Genomic DNA, 25,239 nt, shown 5'->3' with positions numbered 1-25,239 from the left:
TTCAAACAAAATCACTAGCTTTTTATTGTCCAACCAACACACAGAATGTGTGAAACTAAAACAGACAAAACTACGGAGTATTAAAAAACAGGGGGATATGAAGGCAGGGACGAGGCAGAAGGTCAGCTTCAGCGGTGACTGAAGAAGCCCTGAGGTGGGCTATGAAATCAGCTGTAAGATATAAGAGGTGAAGGGATAGGGGTTAAGGGGGAGGTCAGCGGTGACTGAAGAAGCCCTGGGGGTGGTTGTACTTGAACGGCTTCAGACGGTTCGGACCCCTGAAACACAACCAGAGAGAAACACGCTGTCAGAATTACTGCGAAAGGAGTGTAGGAGTGTGTGTGTGTGTGTACGTACCTTACGGTGCGTAGACACATCTTCTCTCTGAGAAACTCCCGTGGTCCCTCCACGCTGTCATCTTGTCCGTCGGTCTCCAGGTATACGTCCAGACAGACACAGAGACGGGCCACCTGATTGGTCAGCAGCTGGTGCCCTGGGCGGGGCCCCTGGAGCTCTGACTTAAACACATTCACCTCACTTTCCATGGCCTGGGGGAGGGGATACAGATGTCAGTCACAGCCGGTGTGCATGACTAACCAGTGACATTAAAGGACATAACAGAATATAGAGATCCTCCCCTGGGTTAGGGTCTCATATTCAGTGTGTGTGTGTGTGTGTGTGTATATATACACTCACTCTAAGGTTGTCATCTGTACGTCCGCTGCATTCGCCCTTCCAGCTGAGTGAAAGAGCAAACAGAGGAGAGACTTCTGGATAACGGGGGTTCAACACCACTGCAGCCTGAAGACGAGCTGAGGGGGATAAATAGTTTATGGTTCCAGACTTTTCTTATAAACAGACATCACAACCTTTATTTCACAACAAAGGCTTCCATTAGACTTTAATGTCAGTTTTAGAGTCCAAACAAAGAAAACAGAGAGGCCTCCATTTCGTCAGGAATGTCTTCATATATTAAGAAGTGAATCATCTCTTTGGGCCCTGATCTTTACCTGTTCCTCTCTCCACCACAGCCATGAAGAACAGGTCCGTTTCCCGAGCCAGACCTGCATCTGACACATGCTGCGTGAACGACAGATTCTAGAGAGAGATAGAACACACGAAGAAAAGTAAGCTACCAGTATACGTTTTACTTAATTACACCGCCTTGATTTACACAATGCTTTTTATAGCGACACCATCTAGACCGCAGCGCCAATGAGAATCAGAAGTTATAGTGAGTGCGAGGTTGAGTTGTAGTCAAGATTGTGCGCTTCCTGTGTACTCCTCGATTGCGTAGCGAGATGAAACATAACGGGAGGTTGTGCGTGTCTTACTGTGTACTCCTGATGTGACATGGTTGTCCAGCGAGCCAGGCGGGAGAGAACCTTAGCAGGGAACAGGTGCTGGCACTCTGTGGACACTGGAACTATACTGTGCTCTGAAAACAGACAAACAATACCAACAACATGCAGGAGACAGGTTATTTTGTCGGTGTGTGTAGCCGGAGATGAGAAATGTGAGTAGAACTGTTTATGGTCAGGCCAGGCGTGTGTATACCTAGTGAGGAGAACTGTTTGTGCAGGGCCAGGCGTGTGTATACCTAGTGAGGAGAACTGTTTGTGCAGGGCCAGGCGTGTGTATACCTAGTGAGGAGAACTGTTTATGGTCAGGCCAGGCGTGTGTATACCTAGTGAGGAGAACTGTTTGTGCAGGGCCAGGCGTGTGTGTACCTAGTGAGGAGAACTGTTTGTGCAGGGCCAGGCGTGTGTGTACCTAGTGAGGAGAACTGTTTGTGCAGGGCCAGGCGTGTGTGTACCTAGTGAGGAGAACTGTTTGTGCAGGGCCAGGCGTATGTGTACCTAGTGAGGAGAACTGTTTGTGCAGGGCCAGGCGTGTGTGTACCTAGTGAGGAGAACTGTTTGTGCAGGGCCAGGAGTGTGTGTACCTAGTGAGGAGAACTGTTTGTGCAGGGCCAGGCGTGTGTGTACCTAGTGAGGAGAACTGTTTGTGCAGGGCCAGGCGGGACTGGACTCGTCCTCTCAGCAGCTTCATGGTGCTCTCCATGTGACTGGCACTAAGAGAACTGCCTGCACGCAAACCCTGAAAAACACACACACACACACATAGCAGGGTTAGACACACACAGAAAGCACACCCCATAGCAGGAGACATTTTACTATACACAATGGCAGGGTCACCCACACACACCTCTGGGGCATCACTTGGGAACTGCAGTCCTCCTAGACTCTGCACCCACAGGTAGGGATGACCCAACTCTGCCACGTAGTCTCCAAACGTACTAATCCTGCAAGAAAACACAACATAATCAGCCATACTGATCCTACAATATGTGTATTGATACTGAAGCAATTGTACAAGGTGTGTATACAGGGGTCTGGCATTATGGAGGCATCCATACCCCACTTTATCAAACTGGTAACGGTTAGCGGGGTTGGGTGTCTCGCGGCCCTGGTCATTAGCATACAGGCAGTTGAGAAGCGTGTCAGAATTTAACAGCTCCCTAAGAGAGAGAGAGAGAACACAATTGTTACAGCACAGGTCACACACTCCAAGCTCCAACAAACACGGGTCGCTGAGACGTACCCTGCGCTGATGGCTCCAGTGAGGTCTGTGGCGGTGGAGACTTTGGCCTTGACAGTCATGATGTTCAGGTTCATCAGGTAGTAGTTGAACAGATGCAGCACACTGCCGTCTGGAAACAGAAACAGAGAGAGACAGAGAGAGAGAGAGAGAGAGAGAGAGGTTCACTGGGTGTGTCTGTGAGCATGATGCAATCTACTTATATATACAGTGGGTCAAAAAAGTATTTATTTCTTTGGAGGGAGTTGAAAGTCCATGTTGCCCAGCAACATCCCCAAAACATCACTGCTCTAGAGGAGATCTGCATGGAAGAATGGGCCAAAATAACAGCAACTGTGTGTGAAAACCTTGTGAAGACTTACAGAAAACGTTTGACCTCTGTCATTGCCAACAAAGGGTATATAACAAAGTATTGAGATAAACTTTTGTTATTGCCCAAATACTTATTTTCCACCATAATTTGCAAATCAATGTGATTTTCTGGATTCCCCCCCCCATTTTTTCTGTCATAGTTGAAGTGTTCCTATGATGAAAATTACAGGCCTCTCTCATCTTTTTAAGTGGGAGAACTTGCACAATTGGTGGCTGACTAAATACTTTTTTGCCCCACTGTATATGTGTATATTCTATTCGGCAAACAGGGAGTTGGGACGCGTATCTATGTGAGCGGGATGCTATCTATGTACTGTGGACGGTAAATTGCCTCTCTGCCAAAAGGTTCCACCTCCAACAGTCATCTCAGTGTGAATTGACACTTAATTATATAGTACAATGTATAGTATGATGTCATGGGGTCACTGCCCCACTCTGCCACGTAGTGCTACTGTGTAGGTAGCTGTATAGGACAGGATGAGCCAAGGAGAAGAGAGGGACTGTTTATACCCTGCTGACAGGGGGAGAAGAAGAGGGGCAGAAGAAAGGAAATGGGGATGAGAAGAGGGAGGGGGAGGTGGAGAAGGAGGTTCAGCATTGCAGGCGTAACTTCATCCATCCACTGATAGGCAAGCGGGTGCGGACAGTGCGTGTAGGTGGAGCTGGCAGCAGTGTAGGGCTGCAGCAGTCACACCTTATTCTAGATATTTTCATCAGCCTCTTCTTGCTCTCTCTGTTGTCCTCTAAACCACAGGCAGTTTTTGGCTGTTTGCTGCATTAAAAGCAGTGTGTGCGTGTCAGTCTCTCAGGGTGTCATTGGGTTCTGTCTGACTGCAGAGGCAGAAGAGGAGAGGTGACCTTGTGTAACCTCTGTAGTGATGTCATTGCCCATTGGACAAGAACAGTTTATTCACTGTCATCTATGCACCGAACCATCATCGAAATAGGACAAATACAAGAACCCACCTATTTATCATCATATATACTGTCCACAGAATCCTCATCTGCACGATTAATATCAGTTCCTAACAGTCCTATCATATATCGCTGAATGATCCTCTCTCCTCTACTGTCCCAGGGAGACTGAGAAGCAGCGACAGGGTCCTGCTGCCTGTCACACAGGAACAGTGTGTGTGTACCTTTGCATTTGAGGTCCAGGCAAAGAGAGAGAGGGTGTCTCTTCAGCATCTCACGTCTCTTATCATCCAGCTGACCACCTGTAGTAGGTCGCCTCCTCTTCTACAGACAGACAAAGGGGGGAGTATTACCATTAGTATTTTATCATGCCATCATGTTCTACTGCTCATTTTAAGCTGGGTGGTTCGAGCCCTGAATGCTGATTGGTTGACAGCTGTGTTATATCAGACCGTACATGACAGGAATGACCCCAGATCTTTTTTTTTTACTGCTCTAATTATGTTGGTAACCAGTTTATAATAGCAATAAGGCACCTCGAGGGTTTGTGGTATATGGCCAATATAAGAACAGCCCTCAGCCGTGGTATATTGGCCATATACCACAACCCCTCGTGCCTTATTGCTTAATTAATCAGATGTACGGATATCTGGCCCTGGTCTAAAGCAGTGCACTATATAGGGAGTAGGGTGCTCTTTGGGACACAATCTATAATCCTAACTGATCTATCATTGCAGCCGGCTAAAGGAGGACAGAGTTAACCTGGGCTTGCCCTTCACCTCAGAATTATTTCACAGAGAAAGACTAGATGAAGGGAGGGAGGGTCAGCTGAGGTGTAGTGACAGGGCAGCAGTAATGTGACCAAGCAAATCACAGACAGTTGTCTTCAGCAAAAAGATGAATAAATAAATTATTTAAAAAAGCTTGGCTGTATGTGTCGGAGTGTGTAAGGTGTGTGTGTGAGGAGTATGACACACGTGTGAGAGTGAAGAGTATGACTGCCAACTGTGGGTGGGCTTGGGTTACAGTGACCCATCTTATCCATGCTTCCCAGAACCCACCACATGGCACCTGTCAGGAAGCGATCAATAGACCTCCTTTCCCTGTCTGCTATAACATTGTGTGTGTGTGTGTCAGCAGAGGTTGTTGGAACAATGTGTGTAGAGGATAGGTGAACTTGTTGACACTGACGTGTTTGTGTGCGCGTGTCTGTGTGTGTACAGAATGGTATTAGAAGGGCCTCTAGTGGCAGTATGGTGTGGGACAGACCGTCTTCTCCTGCTCCTCCTCTGCATCAGAGTCACCAGAATCATCATCTAGAGAGGAGAGAAATCAGAACACACACACATTTCAATACCAACACAATTCATTAATTCACCACTGCAGTCAAAAAAGAATCACTGCCCTGTCGATCGAACACACACACACACATCATTAACAGGCATCCAGGCATGCTGCAGTCTTACCCTGGGAGTCCTCTGGAGGTTTAGACAGAGCTTTGGCCTCGTCCACGTCTCCACTGATGGACACACTCAGGCTCTTATCTGAAACACACACAAATAGAAACATGAAAACCACATGTCCCAAGACTTGTCCCTCCACAAAATTGATCATTTGACAAAGGGAAAAAAATGACAAAAATCGTGTTCACAAGAAAGTAAAGCTGGCGAAGAGCTGTTTTGGATTGATACATTGTCAATAAAGCGGTGAACTGGGAGCATAAACAGTGTGCGGGCCCTCCTGTTCTTTACAAGCATCCTTTACTAGCCCAGCGCCTAAAGTTTAAGGATGTGGGTATGATCAAACTTTTCACAAAATGTAAGTAAACATACAAAAACACTCACCGCAGGCCTGTCCGTAAGCACTGGCCTGTACCAGGAGGACGTAGAGAGAGGGGGGAAGGTGGCGGGCGATCTCTGTCTGTCTCTGGGTATGTTCAAACGGCATTGACAGGTACTCCTGAACCGGGAGGGATGCCTGGGGAGCGAGACATGTTTAGGTTTCAGGCCTGGTAGGTTACATTCTGGGTACAACACCATTTCAGAAGGCCCTGCCTGCAGTGCATGTTATCTTGCACAAGTCCAGCCATCCATACCAGACAGAACCCTGGACTTGTAAAAGCTCTGTGGAACTGGTGCTGTTCTGTCCAGGGATATTTAAGTTCACTTTGCGTCACTGTACCCGTGTAATCGCATTGTGTCCAGGTTCTAGGGGTGTGAGAGAGTGTGTGTGTTACCTGCATGATAGCGTTGAGTCCAGGCTGTAGAGAACTCAGGTGTTCCTTCTTCACCTCAATGCCTTTCTGGATCTTCTCCTTACTGGACAGAGACTCTTTGTACTGCTCAGCCAGCCTACACACACACACACCAGAGAAAAGTGGGAGTTCATGTACTGCTTAGCCAACCTACAGAGGAACAATAGTGTCTCAGTGTATGTGGCACCTCTTCCTCTGCTCCAGTTCCCAGTCCAACCTGGCCAGTGTGAGTTGGTGGGGGTCGTCCTTGGTGAGGGGGGTGCGGGAGATCTCAGGGGGGGCCTCCTGGTAGAATTCATCTACACTCACCAGATCTATCTCCTCATGTTTAGACCTGGACACAAACAAAAATCAACAACTTAGAAAAGACCAATAACCTCAAAGCTTCTCATTCCTGGACTTAGCCCTATAGACTTGGAGGAAATGTGAATTAGACCCCCCCCCCAGTGGTACTGACTTGAACTCCAGACACTTGCTGATCTCCTTCTGCAGGTGCATGACCTCATAGAGCAGGTTCTGCAGCTGCAGGTGCAACACATCCACTCTCTGCTTGCCCTGGAGGGAGAGAGGGGAGGAAGGGGTATTAGATACTTTTGCTGTGGGTGTGTAGAGGGTTTTCTATAATATAACGTTTGAAAGTGGATATACAGTGAGGTCTAAAAGTATTTGGACAGTGACAAATGTTCTGTTTTGTCTCTTTACTCCAGCACATGACTATGGAGGTTAAAGTGCAGACTGTCAGCTTTGATTTGATGGTATTTTCATCCATATCAGGTCAACTGTTTAGAAATCACAGCAAGTTCAGTATTTGGTCCCATATTCCTTGCACACTATGACTACATCAAGCTTGATGGATGCATTTGCCATTTGTTTTGGTTGTGTTTCATATTATTTTGTGCCTAATAGGAATTATCACTCTTAGAGTGATAATTGCGTTATTATCGTATTTCGTCGTCCTCCTATCTGCCTAGCAGCTAGCCAGCTAGCATACGTTCACCGGCTACCGTAGCACTGTAGTAACTATCACACTCAACTGAACGACTTGATTAGTGTAGTATTAGCTAGCTACATAGTTGTCTTTGCGGTCTTCGTATCCAAGATAATTGTGTAGTTTAGAGTGTGTAGTCTTAGAGTGATTATCTTAATTCACCGAGGTTAGCTAGCCAGCTATTTTGTCGTCCTTAACGTAGGAGACACTCCTAGCTAGCCAATAGCCAGCTAACGCCTACTGAATAGAACTTTCGCATTCCGGTCGCATTCCGCTTCGCTCCACAGGTAGTATCACATTTTCATTTCATTTCATTACAGTCCCAACGGTGTGATTTGTTTGATCGTAGCTAGCTACATAGCTAGCTACATAGCCGTCTTTGTTTCAAAGATAATTGTGTAGTCTAGAGCGATTTTCTAGGTTAGCTAGCCAGCTATTGTCGTTCTCCTAACGCAACGTAACGTAACCAACACTGCTAGCTAGCCAGCTAGCTCCCAAAAGCAGCATTGTAGAAACTTCACACTCAACGGTACGACTTGATTAGGGTAGTGTCAACAACGCAGCTAGCCTACCCCAGCAGTACTGTATCATTTTAATCATTTTAGTCAATTAGATTCTTGCTACGTAAGCTTAACTTTCTGAACATTCGAGACGTGTAGTCCACTTGTCATTCCAATCTCCTCTGCATTAGCGTAGCCTCTTCTCTAGCCTGTCAACTATGTGTCTGTCTATCCCTGTTCTCTCCTCTCTGCACAGACCATACAAACGCTCCACACCGCATGGCCGCGGCCACCCTAATCTGGTGGTCCCAGCGCACGACCCACGTGGAGTTCCAGGTCTCCGGTAGCCTCTGGAACTGCCGATCTGCGGCCAACAAGGCAGAGTTCATCTCAGCCTATGCCTCCCTCCAGTCCCTCGACTTCTTGGCTCTGACGGAAACATGGATCACCACAGACAACACCGCTACTCCTACTGCTCTCTCTTCGTCCGCCCACGTGCTCGCACACCCCGAGAGCTTCTGGTCAGCGGGGTGGTGGCACCGGGATCCTCATCTCTCCCAAGTGGTCATTCTCTTTCTCCCCTTACCCATCTGTCTATCGCCTCCTTTGAATTCCATGCTGTCACAGTTACTAGCCCTTTCAAGCTTAACATCCTTATCATTTATCGCCCTCCAGGTTCCTCGGAGAGTTCATCAATGAGCTTGATGCCTTGATAAGCTCCTTTCCTGAGGACGGCTCACCTCTCACAGTTCTGGGCGACTTTAACCTCCCCACGTCTACCTTTGACTCATTCCTCTCTGCCTCCTTCTTTCCACTCCTCTCCTCTTTTGACCTCACCCTCTCACCTTCCCCCTACTCACAAGGCAGGCAATACGCTCGACCTCATCTTTACTAGATGCTGTTCCTCCACTAACCTCATTGCAACTCCCCTCCAAGTCTCCGACCACTACCTTGTATCCTTTTCCCTCTCGCTCTCATCCAACACTTCCCACACTGCCCCTACTCGGATGGTATCGCGCCGTCCCAACCTTCGCTCTCTCTCCCCCGCTACTCTCTCCTCTTCCATCCTATCATCTCTTCCCTCTGCTCAAACCTTCTCCAACCTATCTCCTGATTCTGCCTCCTCAACCCTCCTCTCCTCCCTTTCTGCATCCTTTGACTCTCTATGTCCCCTATCCTCCAGGCCGGCTCGGTCCTCCCTCCCGCTCCGTGGCTCGACGACTCATTGCGAGCTCACAGAACAGGGCTCCGGGCAGCCGAGCGGAAATGGAGGAAAACTCGCCTCCCTGCGGACCTGGCATCCTTTCACTCCCTCCTCTCTACATTTTCCTCCTCTGTCTCTGCTGCTAAAGCCACTTTCTACCACTCTAAATTCCAAGCATCTGCCTCTAACCCTAGGAAGCTCTTTGCCACCTTCTCCTCCCTCTTGAATCCTCCTCCCCCCCTCCCTCTCTGCAGATGACTTCGTCAACCATTTTGAAAAGAAGGTCGACGACATCCGATCCTCGTTTGCTAAGTCAAACGACACCGCTGGTTCTGCTCACACTGCCCTACCCTGTGCTCTGACCTCTTTCTCCCCTCTCTCTCCAGATGACATCTCGCGTCTTGTGACGGCCGGCCGCCCAACAACCTGCCCGCTTGACCCTATCCCCTCCTCTCTTCTCCAGACCATCTCCGGTGACCTTCTCCCTTACCTCACCTCGCTCATCAACTCATCCCTGACCGCTGGCTACGTCCCTCCTGTCTTCAAGAGAGCGAGAGTTGCACCCCTTCTGAAAAAACCTACACTCGATCCCTCCGATGTCAACAACTACAGACCAGTATCCCTTCTTTCTTTTCTCTCCAAAACTCTTGAACGTGCCGTCCTTGGCCAGCTCTCCCGCTATCTCTCTCAGAATGACCTTCTTGATCCAAATCAGTCAGGTTTCAAGACTAGTCATTCAACTGAGACTGCTCTTCTCTGTATCACGGAGGCGCTCCGCACTGCTAAAGCTAACTCTCTCTCCTCTGCTCTCATCCTTCTAGACCTATCGGCTGCCTTCGATACTGTGAACCATCAGATCCTCCTCTCCACCCTCTCCGAGTTGGGCATCTCCCGGCGCGGCCCACGCTTGGATTGCGTCCTACCTGACAGGTCGCTCCTACCAGGTGGCGTGGCGAGAATCCGTCTCCTCACCACGTGCTCTCACCACTGGTGTCCCCAGGGCTCTGTTCTAGGCCCTCTCCTATTCTCGCTATACACCAAGTCACTTGGCTCTGTCATAACCTCACATGGTCTCTCCTATCATTGCTATGCAGACGACACACAATTAATCTTCTCCTTTCCCCCTTCTGACGACCAGGTGGCGAATCGCATCTCTGCATGTCTGGCAGACATATCAGTGTGGATGACGGATCATCACCTCAAGCTGAACCTCGGCAAGACGGAGCTGCTCTTCCTCCCGGGGAAGGACTGCCCGTTCCATGATCTCGCCATCACGGTTGACAACTCCATTGTGTCCTCGTCCCAGAGCGCTAAGAACCTTGAGGTGATCCTGGACAACACCCTGTCGTTCTCAAATAACATCAAGGCGGTGGCCCGTTCCTGTAGGTTCATGCTCTACAACATCCGCAGAGTACGACCCTGCCTCACACAGGAAGCGGCGCAGGTCCTAATCCAGGCACTTGTCATCTCCCGTCTGGATTACTGCAACTCGCTGTTGGCTGGGCTCCCTGCCTGTGCCATTAAACCCCTACAACTCATCCAGAACGCCGCAGCCCGTCTGGTGTTCAACCTTCCCAAGTTCTCTCACATCACCCCGCTCCTCCGCTCTCTCCACTGGCTTCCAGTTGAAGCTCGCATCCGCTACAAGACCATGGTGCTTGCCTACGGAGCTGTGAGGGGAACGGCACCTCAGTACCTCCAGGCTCTGATCAGGCCCTACACCCAAACAAGGGCACTGCGTTCATCCACCTCTGGCCTGCTCGCCTCCCTACCACTGAGGAAGTACAGTTCCCGCTCAGCCCAGTCAAAACTGTTCGCTGCTCTGGCCCCCCAATGGTGGAACAAACTCCCTCACGACGCCAGGACAGCGGAGTCAATCACCACCTTCCGGAGACACCTGAAACCCCACCTCTTTAAGGAATACCTAGGATAGGATAAAGTAATCCTTCTCCCTCCCTCCCCCCCTTAAAAGACCTAGATGCACTATTGTAAAGTGGCTGTTCCACTGGATGTCATAAGGTGAAAGCACCAATTTGTAAGTCGCTCTGGATAAGAGCGTCTGCTAAATGACTTAAATGTAAATGTAATGTAAATGAATGAATGGTAAATAATGCACTGTGTCATTTGAGTCACTTTTTTTGGAAATAAGAATATAATGTTTAACACTTCTACATTCATGACTATGGATAATGTGGAATGAATTGTGAAGAATGATGAGTGATAAAGTTAGAGGCACAAAGATCTTACCCCAAGACAGTCTAACCTCTCACCATTACCAATAACAGGGGAGGTTAGCAGTCTTTATTGCGTGTTATGCCTCCAACTTCATCACTCATTATTCACGATTATCAGAAACATATTCTATTCTAATTTACAATATGCTACTCCAAAATACGTTATTTCCCATTAATTTCTATTGGGCACAAAATAATCTGAAACAAAAACAAACTGAAAATACATCCAACAAGCTTGAAGAGTCAAACTTGTTGGATGTAATCACAAAAAACATTTTGTTACTACATTTGTGAATTAACATTATTCCACCTTCACATTATGGGGTACGGTGTGTAGGCCAGTGACAAAAACAATCCCTCAATTTAATAGCATTTTAAATTCAGGCTGTAACACAACAAAATGTGGACAAAGTAAAGAGGAATACTTTCTTCTTTTTTTTTTTTAAACTTGTGAATACTTCCTGAAAGCACTGTAAAAACACTCCCACCACCACACTAACTTACAACCCCCCCCCACCACACAACACACACTTTCAAACTCATCATTTGCTGCTGCTATTCTGTATTCTATTCTTACTCTTATTATCTATCCGGATGCCTAGTCTATTTACCCTGCCTTCATGTACATATCTACCTCAGATACCTCATACCCCTGCACATTGACCTGGCACTGTTATACCCTGTATAGAGCTCCATTGTTTATTTTATATCACTACACTGAGCAAAAAACACGTAAAGTGTTGGTTCCATGTTTCATGGGCTGAAATAAAAGATCTCAGAAATGTTCCATATTCACAAAAAGCTTATTTTAGAGAACTGTTGTGCACAAATTTGTTTACATTCCTGTTAGTGAGCATTTCTCCTTTGCCAAGAAAATCAATCCACCTCATAGGTGTGGCATATCAAGAATCCGATTAAAACTTCTTTGGGATAGGGGGCAGTATTTTCACGTCCGGATGAAAAGCGTGCCCAAAGTAAACTGCTTGTCACTCAGGCCCAGAACCTAGGATATGCATATAATTACATTTAGATAGAAACTTGAGTGTTTTCTAAAACGGTTAAAATTATATGTCTGTGATTATAACAGAACTGATATGGCAGGCAAAACACAGAGGACAAACCATCCCAAAAAAATATATAATTTCAGCTTACCACTGTTTTCAATGGCTCGTACTATAATTATAAGTCCAAGTCCTCCCAAATTGCAGTTCCTAGGGCTTCCACTAGATGTCAACAGTCTTTAGAAAGAGTTTCAGGCTGGTTTTTGGAAAAATGACCCAGAAATTGTAGTTGGCTCCTATTTTGGCTGTAGTGTTTCCAAGCGTGTGGAAGAAAGCACGTTCTTTCTGAATTATATCCGGTAATGAACTTACATTTTATCATTTATTCGCGTATTAGGATACCTAAGGTTTGATTATAAACATTTTTTTATTTTTTTAAATCTTTATTTAACCAGGTAGGCTAGTTGAGAACAAGTTCTCATTTACAACTGCGACCTGGCCAAGATAAAGCATAGCAGTGTGAACAGACAACACAGAGTTACACATGGAGTAAACAATTAACAAGTCAATAACACAGTAGATAGAAAAAAATAAAAATAGTCTATATACACTGTGTGCAAAAGGCATGAGGAGGTAGGCAAATAATTACAATTTTGCAGATTAACACTGGTGTGATAAATGATCAGATGGTCATGTACAGGTAGAGATATTGGTGTGCAAAAGAGCAGAAAAGTAAATAAATATAAACAGTATGGGGAAGAGGTAGGTAAAATTGTGTGGGCTATTTACCGATAGACTATGTACAGCTGCAGCGATCGGTTAGCTGCTCAGATAGCAGATGTTTGAAGTTGGTGAGGGAGATAAAAGTCTCCAACTTCAGCGATTTTTGCAATTCATTCCAGTCACAGGCAGCAGAGAACTGGAACGAAAGGCGGCCAAATGAGGTGTTGGCTTTAGGGATGATCAGTGAGATACACCTGCTGGAGCGCGTGCTACGGCGACGAATATGTAGCGAGGGCCAGCCGACTAGAGCATACAGGTCGCAGTGGTGGGTGGTATAATGTGCTTTAGTAACCAAACATTTGACTTGTTTGGAAAAGTTTATTAGTAATGTTTGGATTCATTTTGTATGCATTTTGATGAAGGGAAACTGGATGGATTATTAACTGAAGCGCACCAGCTAAACAGTTTTTATGGATATAAAGAAGGACATTATCAAACAAAAGGACCATTTGTGATGTAACTGGAACCTTTTGGAGTGCCAACAGAAGAAGATCTTCAAAGGTAAGGCATTTATTATATCACTATATCTGACTTCCGTGTCGCACCTGCCTGGTTGAAATATGTTTTCCATGTGTTGGTATGCGGGGCGCTGTCCTCTGATAATCGCATGGTTTGCTTTCACTGTAAAGCCTTTTTGAAATCTGACAGGGCGGCTGGATTAACAACAAGTTAAGCTTTATTTTGATGTATTACACTTGTGATTTTATGAAGGTTAAATATTTATAGTAATTTAATTTGGCGCTCTGCAATTTCACCGGATTTTATCGAGGTGTCCCACTAGCGGCACACCTTTCCCAAACAGGTTTAACATGATCATTAGACAGGTGCACCTTGTGCTGGGGACAATATAAGGCCACTCTAAAATGTGCAGTTGTCACGCAACACAATGCCACAGATGTCTCAAGTTGAGGGAACGTGCCATTGGCATGCTGACTGCAGGAATGTTCACCGGAGCTGTTGCCAGAAAATTTAACATCAATTTCTTTACCATAAGCTGCCTCCAACATAATTTTAGAGAATTTGACAGTATGTACAAGCCTCACAAACACAGGCAATGTGTATGGTGTTGTGTGGGCGAGCTGTTTGCTGATGTCAACGTTGTGAACACAGTGCCCCAAGGTGGCAGTAGGGTTATGGTATGGCAGGCATAAGCTATGGACAACAGACACAATTTAATTTTATCAATGGCAATTTGAACGCAGTGATAACGTGACAAGATCCTGATGCCTACAATCGTACTACACCGGCTCCGAAGCTCGTCGGATGTGGCAGGGCTTGTAAACTATTACAGACTACAAAAGGGAAACACAGCCGAGAGCTGCCCAGTGACACAAGCCTACCAGACAAGCTAAACTACTTCTATTTTCACTTCGAGGCAAGTAACAATGAAACATGCATGAAAAGTATCATCTGTTCCGGACGACTGTGTGATCACACTCTCCGCAGCCGATGTGAGTAAGACCTTTACACAAGTAAACATTCTCAAGGCCGCAGGGCCAGACGGATTACCAGGACGTGTACTCTGAGCATGCGCTGACCAACTGGCAAGTGTCTCACTGACATTTTCAACCTCTCCCTGTCTGACTGTAATACCAACATGTTTTAAGCAGACAACCAGAGTGCCTGTGCCCAAGAACACTAAGGTAATCTGCATAAATGACTACATGTAGCCATGAGAAACTTTGAAAGGCTGGCATGGATCACATCAGCACCATTATCCCATAAACCCTAGACCCACTCCAATTTGCATACCACCCTAACATATCCACAGATGATGCAATCTCTATCGCACTCCACACTGCCCTTTCCCACCTGGACAAAAAGGAACACCATGTGAGAATGCTACTCATTGACAACACCATAGTGCCCTCAAAGCTCATCACTAAGCTAAGGACCCTGGGACTAAACACCTCCCTCTGCAACTGGATCCTGGCCTGCCTGACAGGCAGCACCCAGGTGGTAAGGGTAGGTAACAACACATCTGCCGCAATGATCCTCAACACGGGAGTACCTCAGGGGTGCGTGCTCATTCCCCTCCTATACTCCCTGTTCATTCTCATTGACGGGGCTGTAGTGGAGCAGGTTGTTTCAAGTGGAGCAGGTTGTTTTAAGTTCCTTGGTGTCACCAACAAACTAACATGGTCCAAGCACACCAAGACAGTCATGAAGAGGACACGACAAAACCCATTCCTCCTCAAAATTTGGCATGCGTCTTCAGATCCTCAAAACGTTCTACAGCTGCACCATCGAGAGCATCCTGACGCTTGCATCACTGCCTGGTATGGCAATTGCTCGGCCTCCGACCGCAAGGCACTACAGAGGGTAGTGCGTACAGCCAAGTACATCACCGGGGCCAAGCCTCCTGCCATCCAGGACCTCTATACCAGGCGGTGTCAGAGGAAGGCCCTAAAAATTGTCAAAGACTCCAGCCACCCTAGTCAGACTGCTCTCTCTATCCCGCACGGCAAGCGGTACCTGAGCGCCAAGTCTAGGTCCAAGAGGCTTCTAACCAGCTTCTACCCCAAGCCACAAGACTCCTGAACATCTAACCAAATGGCTACCCAGACTATTTGCATTGTCCCCCTTCTACTCTCTGATTTGATTGTTCGTTGGAGGGCATAACTGGATTTCTCCCTTTTCCACATCCAGACTGATTCTAAAATGTATTACATTAATCCCCCCCCTCATCATACAGGTTTTTAATAAATGTTTGCAAATGTCAACAAAAAGATCTAAAATAAATTATTAAAGTATTCAGACCCTTTACTATGAGACACAAAATTGATCTCAGGTGCATCCTGTTTCCATTTATTATGCTTGAGATGTTTCTACAACTTGGAGTCCACCTGTAGTAAATTCAGTTGATTGGACATGATTTGGGGGCGACAGGTAGCCTAGTGGTTAGACCGTTGGATTAGTAACCGAAGGGTTGCAAGATCGAATACACGAGCTGACAAGGTAAAAAAAATATCTGTCGTTCTGCCCCTGAACAAGGCAGTTAACCCACTGTTCCTATGCAGTCATTGAAAATAAGAATTTGTTCTTAAATGACTTGCCTAGTTAAAATCAATAGGTAAAATAAGTTTTTTTTTTTTTTGGAAAGGCACATACCGGTCTATATAAGGTCCCACAGTTGACAGTGCATGTCAGAGCAAAAACCAAGCCATGAGGTCGAAGGAATTGTCTGTAGAGCTCCGAGACAGGATTGTGTCGAGGCACAGATCTGGGGAAGGGTACCAAAATGCTGAAGCGCGTAGCACTTAAAAACGGTCTGTCCTCTGTTACAACACTCACTATCGAGTTCCATACTGCCTCTGGAAGCAACATCAGCACAAGAACTGTTTGTGAGCAGCTTCATGAAACGGGTTTCCATGGCCGAGCAGCCACACACAAGTCTAAGATCACCATGTGCAATGCCAAGCGTCGGCTAGAATGGTGTAAAGCTCGCCGCAATTGGACTCTGGAGCAGTGGAAATGCATTCTTTGGCAGTCGGACGGACGAATCTGGGTTTGGCGGAATCCAGGAGAACGCTACCTGCCCGAATGCATAGTGCCAACTGTAAAGTTTGGTGGAGGAGGAATAATGGGTCAGGGGCTGTTTTTCATGGTTTGGGCTAGGCCTCTTAGTTCCAGTAAAGTGAAATCTTTACGCTCTGTGATTCCAACTTTGTGGCAACAGTTTGGGGTAGACCCTTTCCTGTTCCAGCATGACAATGCCCCTGTGCACAAAGCAAGGTCCATATGAAATGTTTTGTCGAAATCAGTGTGGAAGAGCTTGAATGGCCTGCACAGAGCCCTGACCTCTACCTCATCGAACACCTTTGGGATGAATTTGAACGGCGACTGCGAGCCAGGCCTAATTACCCAACACCAGTGCCCTACCTCACTACTGCTCGTGGCTGAATGGAAGCAAGTCCCAGCAGCAATGTTCCAACATCTAGTGGAAAGCCTTTCCAAACGGGGGGGCTCAACTCTATATTAATGCCCATGATTTTGGAATGAGATGTTCGACGAGCAGGTGTTCACACACTTTTGGCCATGTCGTGTATCTGTATAGTTGAAAATGTGATGGGAACACATTGAACTTTAGATTTTTATTTGGTACATGAAAACTTGAGTGAAAAAGTACATTGTGTTCAATAAGTCATCATGCACTGATTTTTTTTTTTACACTCAACAAGTCCATTTGGTGTCAACCCACTATTGGGGGGAAAATAAGCGTATTTTCTTTATGTGGATTCTAGAATATTTGCATGAAAATTTGTCACCAACTGGACGGAAACCTTGCTACTGTCCAAATACTTTTGGACCTCACTGTATGTATAAGTACCTCGTGTGTCTGGTCTCTCCCCCTCTTCAGTCTCATGTGAGCCAGGCGGTTGAGTTTCTTCAGGCTCATAAAGTGGATACAGCTCTGCATCCTCTTCTCCTCTACCTCAACACACTGGAGGGAAGGGCAGCCATCATGGGGGTTAGAGCAATTCTCTTATAAGACGGAGTAGCGTCTGATTGTATAGGACACTCATTTTCTGACTGAGTGTGTGTCTCACCCCATCCTTGGCACCGTTGGCTTTCAGCTCCTGGATGTCGTTCATCAGTTTGGCCAGAGCTTCACAGGTCAGTTTATACTGCTGGTAGTCCTCTTCAGGGTCCCTGCCATCCAGCTCCACCTCCTCACTGTACACACGTATGTCCTGAAAACACACACAGTCAATTTCAGTACCGCTCCCTCCATACTTCTCTGCCTCCCCTCGCCCTACAGCTCTCAACTTGCGCCCGCCCACCCGTATCTGCTGTTCACTCCTTTGCTCACCTAGATTTGAAAACCCAGACAACAGCACCATTGGTATATTGTGGAAGGTAACCTGTCTGTCTAGAGACTAGTGCTCACCTGGTCCCCTTCTCCGCGGCCGCATTTCCCCTCCGGTGTGCCCGTCTCGCTGCGGAGCACTTTTGACTTGCGCTTCTTCAGGGCGTCAGACATGGCTTGTGAAGGTCAGAGGACACTAAATAGAGAAAAAGTATTTATATAGAAAGATAGCTAGATACGCTAGGCACGACAGAGATATTGGAGAAAGGAGGAGATAGGAATCCCAGTGGCCAATGAATGGAGAAACATAACGCCCCACCCAACAGACTGTCAACCAATCACGTTCATTGTCATGCTGCGTAACGCAGTTGCTAAGATAATCGTCACACAATCCATTTAAAAAGTACGAGTGAGTCGAGAAACATGCATATTTTCCTCGAAAGTACATGTATTATAGCTTTGAAATCATGACATTACAGAGAATGAATTCTCAAATCTCAGAAAATATTTGTAATGTTGAGCTTCTAGTTCACTTAATTCATGCGCATGTTGGGTTTTTGTGCTTGCACCCAATTGACTCCTTGAAGGAGTGCTTTCTTTGCAGGATTGTACCCAGAATACACCGCACAGCCCATTGGCAATGTACGGGCAACATACATAATGGGGACTAATACAAATCCAATGGAGATTCCTATCTCTGGCCCATAGAGATAGAGGACTTGCCTTTTTTTCTGTGCCATTATAGTGTCTGTAAAACCAATAGAAATCCCTACCCAGTTGACAACGGAAGCATGGTGGAAACCCTCAATGGCAATAGAGTGGTGATGAGATCGGAGGAAATTTAGCCATTGGCGTTCGTGTCAATTAACACGTAACATTCTTGGATTACTCACACGAATAAAGTCAGATTTACAGTGCATTCGGAAAGTATTCAGACCCCTTCCCTTTTTACACATTATGTTACAGCCCTATTCTAAAAATGATTAAATGTATGTTTTTCCTCAATTGACACAATACCCCATAATGACAAAGTGAAAACAGGTTTAGAAATTTCTGCAAATGTCAACAACAAAACAATTACTAAAATATCTTATTTACATAAGCATTCAGAGCCTTTGCTATGAGACTCAAAATTGAGCTCAGGTGCATCCTGTTTCCATTGATCACCCGTGAGATGTTTCTACGAGTTGATTGGAGTCCACCTTTGTTAAATTCAGTTGATTGGATATGATTTGGAAAGGCACAAACCTGTCCATATAAGGTCCCACAGTTGACAGTGCATGTCAGATCAAAAACCAAGCCATGAGGTTGAAGGAATTGTCAATAGAGCTCTGAGACAGGATTGTCTCAAGGCACAGATCTGGGGAAGGGTACAAAAACATTTATACAGCATTGAAGGTCCCCAAAGACACGGTGGCCTTCATCATTCTTAAGATTGGAACCACCAAGGCTCTTCCTAGAGCTGGCAGCCCGGTCAAACTGAGCAATCGGGGGAGAAGGGCCTTGGTCAGGAAGGTGACCAAGAATCCAATGGTCACTCAGAGAGCTTCAGAATTCCTCTGTGGAGATGGGAGAACCTTCCAGAAGGACAACCATCTCAGCAACACTCCACCAATCAGGCCTTTATGGTAGAGTGGACAGATGGAAACCACTCCTCGTAAAAGGCAAATGACAGCCTGCTTGGAATGTGCCAAAAGCACATAAGACTCTCAGACAATGAGAGAAAAAAATCTGGTCTGATGAAACCAATAATGAACTCTTTGGACTGAATGTCAAGCGGCACTTCTGGAGGAAACCTGACACAATCTCTATGGTGAAGCATGGTGGCAGCATCATGCTGTTGGGATATTTTTCAGTGGCAGGGACTGGGAGACTAGTTAGGATTGAGGGAAGGATGAATGGCGCAAAGTCCTGAGATACTTAAACCTGCTCCAGAGTGCCCAGGACCTCAGACCGGAGCGAAGGCTCAACTTCCAACAGGACAATGACCCTAAGCACACAGCCAAGACAACGTAGGAGTGGCTTCAGAACAAGTCTCTGAAATGTCCTTGAGTGGCCCAGCCACTCGATCAAACATCTCTGGAAAAACCTAAAAATAGTTGTGCAGCAACACTCCCCATCCAACCTGACAGAGCTTGAGAGGATCTGCAGAGAAGAAATGGGAGAAACTCCCGAAATACAGGTGTGCCAAGCTTGTAGTGCCATACCCAGGAAGACTTGAGGCTGTAATCGCTGCCAAAGGTGCTTCAAAGTACTGAGTAAAGGGTCTGAATACTTGTACAGTTGAAGTCAGAAGTTTACCTACACCTTAGCCAAATACATTTAAACTCAGTTTACAATTCCTGACATTTAATCCTGGTAAAAATTCCCTTGTTTTAGGTCAGTTAGGATTACCACTTTATTTTAAGAATGTGAAATGTCAGAATAGTAGAGTGATTTATTTCAGCTTTTATTTATTTCACATTCCCAGTGGGTCAGAGGTTTACATACACTCAATTAGTATTTGGTAGCATTGCCTTTAAATTGTTTAACTTGGGTCAAACGTTTTCGGTAGCCTTCCACAAGCTTCCCACAATAAGTTGGGTAAATTTTGGCCCATTCCTCCTGACAGAGCTGGTGTAACGGAGTCAGGTTTGTAGGCCTCCTTGCTTGCACACGCTTTTTTAGTTCTGCCAACAAATGTTCTATAGGGTTGAGGTCAGGGCTTTGTGATGGCCACTCCAATATCTATGATTTTGTTGTCCTTAAGCCATTTTGCCACAACTTTGGAAGTATGCTTGGGGTCATTGTCCATTTGGAAGATCCATTTGTGACCAAGCTTTAACTTCCTGACTGATGTCTTGAGATGTTGCTTCAATATATCCACAATTTTCTTTCCTCATGATGTCATCTATTTTGTGAAGTGCACCAGTCCCTCTTGCAGCAAAGCACCCACACAACATGATGCTGCCACCCCCGTGCTTCACGGTTGGGATGGTGTTTTTATTTTATTTTACCTTTATTTTACTAGGCAAGTCAGTTAAGAACAAATTCTTATTTTCAATGCGGCCTGTTCAGGGGCAGAACGACAGATTTTGTACCTTGTCAGCTCGGGGATTCGAACTTGCAACCTTTCGGTTACTAGTCCAACGCTCTAACCACTAGGCTACCCTTCGGCTTGCAAGCCTCCCCCTTTTCCCTCCAAACATAACGATGGTCATTATGGCCAAACAGTTCTTTTTTTGTTTCATCAGACCAGAGGACATTTCTCCAAACATATGAACTTTGTCCCCATGTGCAGTTGCAAACCGTAGTCTGGCTCTTTTATGGTGGGTTTTGAGCAGAGGTTTCTTCCTTGCCGAGTGGCCTTTCAGTTTATGTCGATATTTGATAGAGGAAATTATGGTTGAAATGATTAATTATGTATACATTATTGATTAGAACCATTTAGTCTAATACTATTATGTTATGGTATGAAAAGTATGAATTCTTGGTTAAGCTGTTACTGAAAATGTAAGCAGAACGAATTAATTGTCTGTGCCTCTTGGGAGGTTTAAGGGGGAGAGGTGATATAGCTTTTCAGACAAGATAAGAATGTTTGGGTTATGTTCGATTAGGGGAGAAAAAGTATATCTTTTAGACAGATTGGAATGTCTGTTTTATGAGGGGAGTAGAAGATCTCCAGGCCTGAGTATACTACGCTATTGTAAGGATGGGAGAGAGTGTGAAACTGATGACGTAATTTTATGTTCTCTCTTTAAAATGTAATGTTCTTTGTATTTTGGGTCAGTACTCATCAATAATAAATGCTGAACTTGTTTTTAAGACTGGTCTCTTACTAATTCATGCAAATGATAAACTTACAACTTATCATGAAATAGATAAGAGTGTGAATTTGGTTTTGGCTGCAAAATACTCAGGAATCTAGAATTCCTCTATCAATATTGGACTCATTTTACTGTGGATATACAGTGGGGGGAAAAAGTATTTAGTCAGCCACCAATTGTGCAAGTTCTCCCACTTAAAAAACCTTGTGAAGACTTACAGAAAACGTTTGACCTCTGTCATTGTCAACAAAGGGTATATAACAAAGTATTGAGATAAGAATTGTCAATAACAAATGTTTATTTTCCACCATAATTTGCAAATAAATTCATTAAAAATCCGATTTTCTGGATTTTTTTCCCTCATTTTGTCTGTCATAGTTGAAGTGTACCTATGATGAAAATTACAGGCCTCTCATCTTTTTAAGTGGGAGAAATTGCACAATTGGTGGCTGACTAAATACTTTTTTGCCCCTCTGTAGATACTTTTGTACCCGTTTCCTCCAGCATCTTCACAATGTCCTTTGCTGTTGTTCTGGGATTGATTTGCACTTTTCGCACCAACGTACGTTCATCTCTAGGACACAGAATGAGTCTCCTTCCTGAGTGGTATAACAGCTGTGTGGTCCCATGGAGTTTATACTTGCGTACTATTGTTTGTACAGAAGAACATGGTACCTTCAGGTGTTTGGAAACTACTCCCAAGGATGAACCAGACTTGTGGAGGTCTACAATTCTTTTTCTGAGGTCTTGGCTGATTTCTTTTGATTTTCCCATGATGTCAATCAAAGAGACTGAGTTTGAAGGTAGGCCTTGAAATACATCTCCACCTCCAATTGACTCAAATGATGTCAATTTGTCTGTCAGAAGCTTCTAAAACCATGAAATCATTTTATGGAATTTTACAAGCTGTTTAAAGGCACAGTCAACTAGTGTATGTAAACTTCTGACCCACTGGAATTGTGATAGGTTATTTCACTGTCTGAACAATTGTTGGAAAAATTACTTCATGCACAAAGTAGATGTCCTAACAGACTTGCCAAATCCATAGTTTGTTAACCAGACATTTGTGGCGTGTTTGAAAGACGAGTTTTAATGACTCCAACCTAGGTGTAACCTAACTTCAACTGTATGTAAATGTGACTTCTGTAAAAAAAATATATAAATGTGCAAAGAAATTCTAAACCCGTTTTTGCTTTATAATTATGGGGATGTGTGTGCAGATTAAGGGGGGGAATATTTCATCCGTTTAAGAATACGGTTAAGGTAAACAAAATGTGGAAAAGTGAAGGGGTCTGAATACTTTCTGAATGCACTGTAAATCAATAAATATATCCGTTTAGAAAAGGTTAATGGTACAAGACTGTACATATCTGGCTGTGATGGCAAAAAAAAATCACTAGATACCCCATCGAGCAATGCGGGTAGAGGCTGTCCGTTGTCACAGTTCCAAGACCAGTCAGAAACGTCCAGCTAACCCTAAATGACTCCGGTGGAGCTCAAAACGGAACTTGGATCTGCGATAAAGGCACATTATGCAGAAATCGCTCCGCCATTTCCTAGTAGAAACATTGAATAGTTTGCCGAATTTCAGTTCGACAAAACAAAGTATAGAGGATCATTGTACCATCGAAACCGCTGAAATATTTTAAATAACCACATTGTACGCAAAAACAAAACTTCAGACTGGGAAGCATAGAAATAGTGCAAATAGAACAGATCCACCACTTAGACGTTCAATGAGTGACAGATATAACTAACATTTCTGTGAATTTGGTTGGTCACCCAAAAAGTTAAATATTTTACTTTAATTAAGTAGCAATATGCTTCGCCACCGTTGTCTTACGGCACGACAGATAGCTCGAACCAGCAGCCATGACTATTCAACTAAACAATGCATTTAAGTTTAGTTCCAGCGAAAAAGTTGCATAATTGTGTGACTCGTTACGTCAATGCAGTATTTAAGAAGTTTGGCCAAGATGACTAAAACCAGCATTGTTAAACTAGCCAGCTAGCTTAACCATGGAAAACCGTGTAAAACAAACTCGGGACAGGATCTAGCTGGGCGCACTTGGCGAGTTCAGGAGTTTTAATGCCCTGATATCAGGAGCTGGCGGCAAAAAGTTTGATTCAACAATTCAGTCTGGAACAAATGCATCAGATGACATTTGAGATGAATCAATATACAAACCCTGAAACTATCAATAGTGTAGTGTCTTAACACTTAGTACTTATTTATATAATAAGAAAGACTCGGAATATAAAGCAATTGAACTGGAGCTTCACATTTACTCAAGAGTTAGTACCAGAATAACATAGAACAACACTGCGCATGACCAAGGGTGCTCCATCCTTAAAGGGGACATCAGTAATTAACAGAACATAACAAATAGTATAACAATGTTTGCTTTCACCATTCATTTTCTGGATTCAGGTTAAGTACAGTGGAGGATGATGAGGGGAGGACAGCTCATAATAATAGGTTGGAATGGAGTCAATTGAATGGCATCGATCAGAGGGGTTGGGTTAAATGCGGGAGACATTTCACTTGAATGCTTTCCGTTGTGCAAATATCAAAGCTATAACTATAAACTAACCCAAAATAAGGTCGTTTACAGTGGGAGCAAATGAAGCAGTGCGTAGAACCAGTAAGGAGGTGAGCAAAGCCACGCAGGAGCTAGCAAGATCCTATTGATGCGTTGTAGCATGATTAATGCTGTGATTCTGATGCATTCAAATGTATAGCACCTGAAGCATGCGCCGTGCACGTTACATGCTCCTGCGCATGCTTCAGATGATAACTCTGAACACACTTGCGCTACCAGCGCTTTGAAAAGTTGATGTAATTACAATTCTGTACATATAGTGGATAAAGGGCCAACCGCATGGTCGGACAACCAGTAAAGTGCAGGCTTTGTAGAGGTCATGAGAGGAAACTTTCCTGATTCAAACGCTCAATGCTGCCGACGTAGAATTCAATGTCGGCTTTCCAGGCAATATGTGATTATGTCCATGCCAAACTGAGTTATCCACGATGAGTCCTTTATACCTATGATCTGGCCAAAATGGCAAATATTTTTTATAACGATGGAGTTGCTAGCCAGCTAAAGATAGTAAATACACAAGCTAGCTATCAAAGTAGCAATAACAATTATTGCAGGCACCACACACGATATACTCACCAAAACGATATAAAATACGGTAAACAAAATCCAGAACGTTTATTTAGCCATTAAGCTCGTAGTTTCCAGTTCCAACGCAAAGCACTATGGGTAACAGTCTTCTTCGTTGGTCATGGCAGCGGGTACATTAGTGAGGCATACCGCCATCTAGGCTACTGGAGTACCGCGCCTCAGCTAGTCCATTAAAAACAAATTATTTACAATGACAGCCTGCCCCAGCCGACACTGGGCCAATTGTGCACCGCCCTATGGGCCTCTCTATGGCCGGTTGAGAATGGAATGGAATTGAACCAGGGTCTGTAGGGACGCCTCTAGCACCGAGATGCAGCGTCTTACACCGCTGTGCCACTCAGGAGTTCTCTTCTCACTAGAAGTTGTGCAACAGTGGTAGGCAAACATACATACAGGCTCCCAAGTTGCGCAGCGGTCTGAGGCACTGCATCTCAGTGCTAGAGTCGTCACTACAGACACCCTGGTTCAAATCCAGACTGTAGCACAACCGGCTGTGATTAGGAGTCCTATAGGGCGGCGCTCAATTGGCACAGTGTCACCCGGGTTGGGCCATCATTGTAAACAAGAATTTGTTCTTAAC

At 45.1% G+C, this 25,239-nt stretch overlaps 1 protein-coding gene across 1 annotated transcript; it reads right to left on the bottom strand.

Moving 5' to 3' along the window:
• LOC115111682 (THO complex subunit 5 homolog) lies at nt 1-24,754 on the bottom strand. The gene is made up of 20 exons (XM_029638017.2): nt 24,648-24,754; nt 17,744-17,858; nt 17,403-17,546; nt 17,183-17,296; nt 6,600-6,697; nt 6,330-6,476; nt 6,125-6,239; nt 5,733-5,865; nt 5,355-5,432; nt 5,158-5,204; nt 4,113-4,212; nt 2,605-2,713; nt 2,420-2,521; nt 2,209-2,305; nt 1,989-2,100; nt 1,335-1,438; nt 1,011-1,098; nt 697-812; nt 358-548; nt 1-278 (listed from the first exon to the last, which is right to left on the bottom strand). Exons 2-20 carry the CDS (start codon nt 17,834-17,836, stop codon nt 215-217), a joined length of 2,052 nt encoding a protein of 683 aa, XP_029493877.1. The 5' UTR covers nt 17,837-17,858; nt 24,648-24,754; the 3' UTR covers nt 1-214.
• Between the last annotated feature and the right edge of the window lie 485 nt (nt 24,755-25,239).

This window comes from Oncorhynchus nerka, linkage group LG27 (assembly GCF_034236695.1).
Source record: "Oncorhynchus nerka isolate Pitt River linkage group LG27, Oner_Uvic_2.0, whole genome shotgun sequence".
In the NCBI taxonomy this organism is placed as follows: Eukaryota; Metazoa; Chordata; class Actinopteri; order Salmoniformes; family Salmonidae; genus Oncorhynchus; species Oncorhynchus nerka.
The sequence above is the reverse complement of the archived record's forward strand: the minus strand, read 5'-3'. Positions and strand labels throughout refer to the sequence as shown.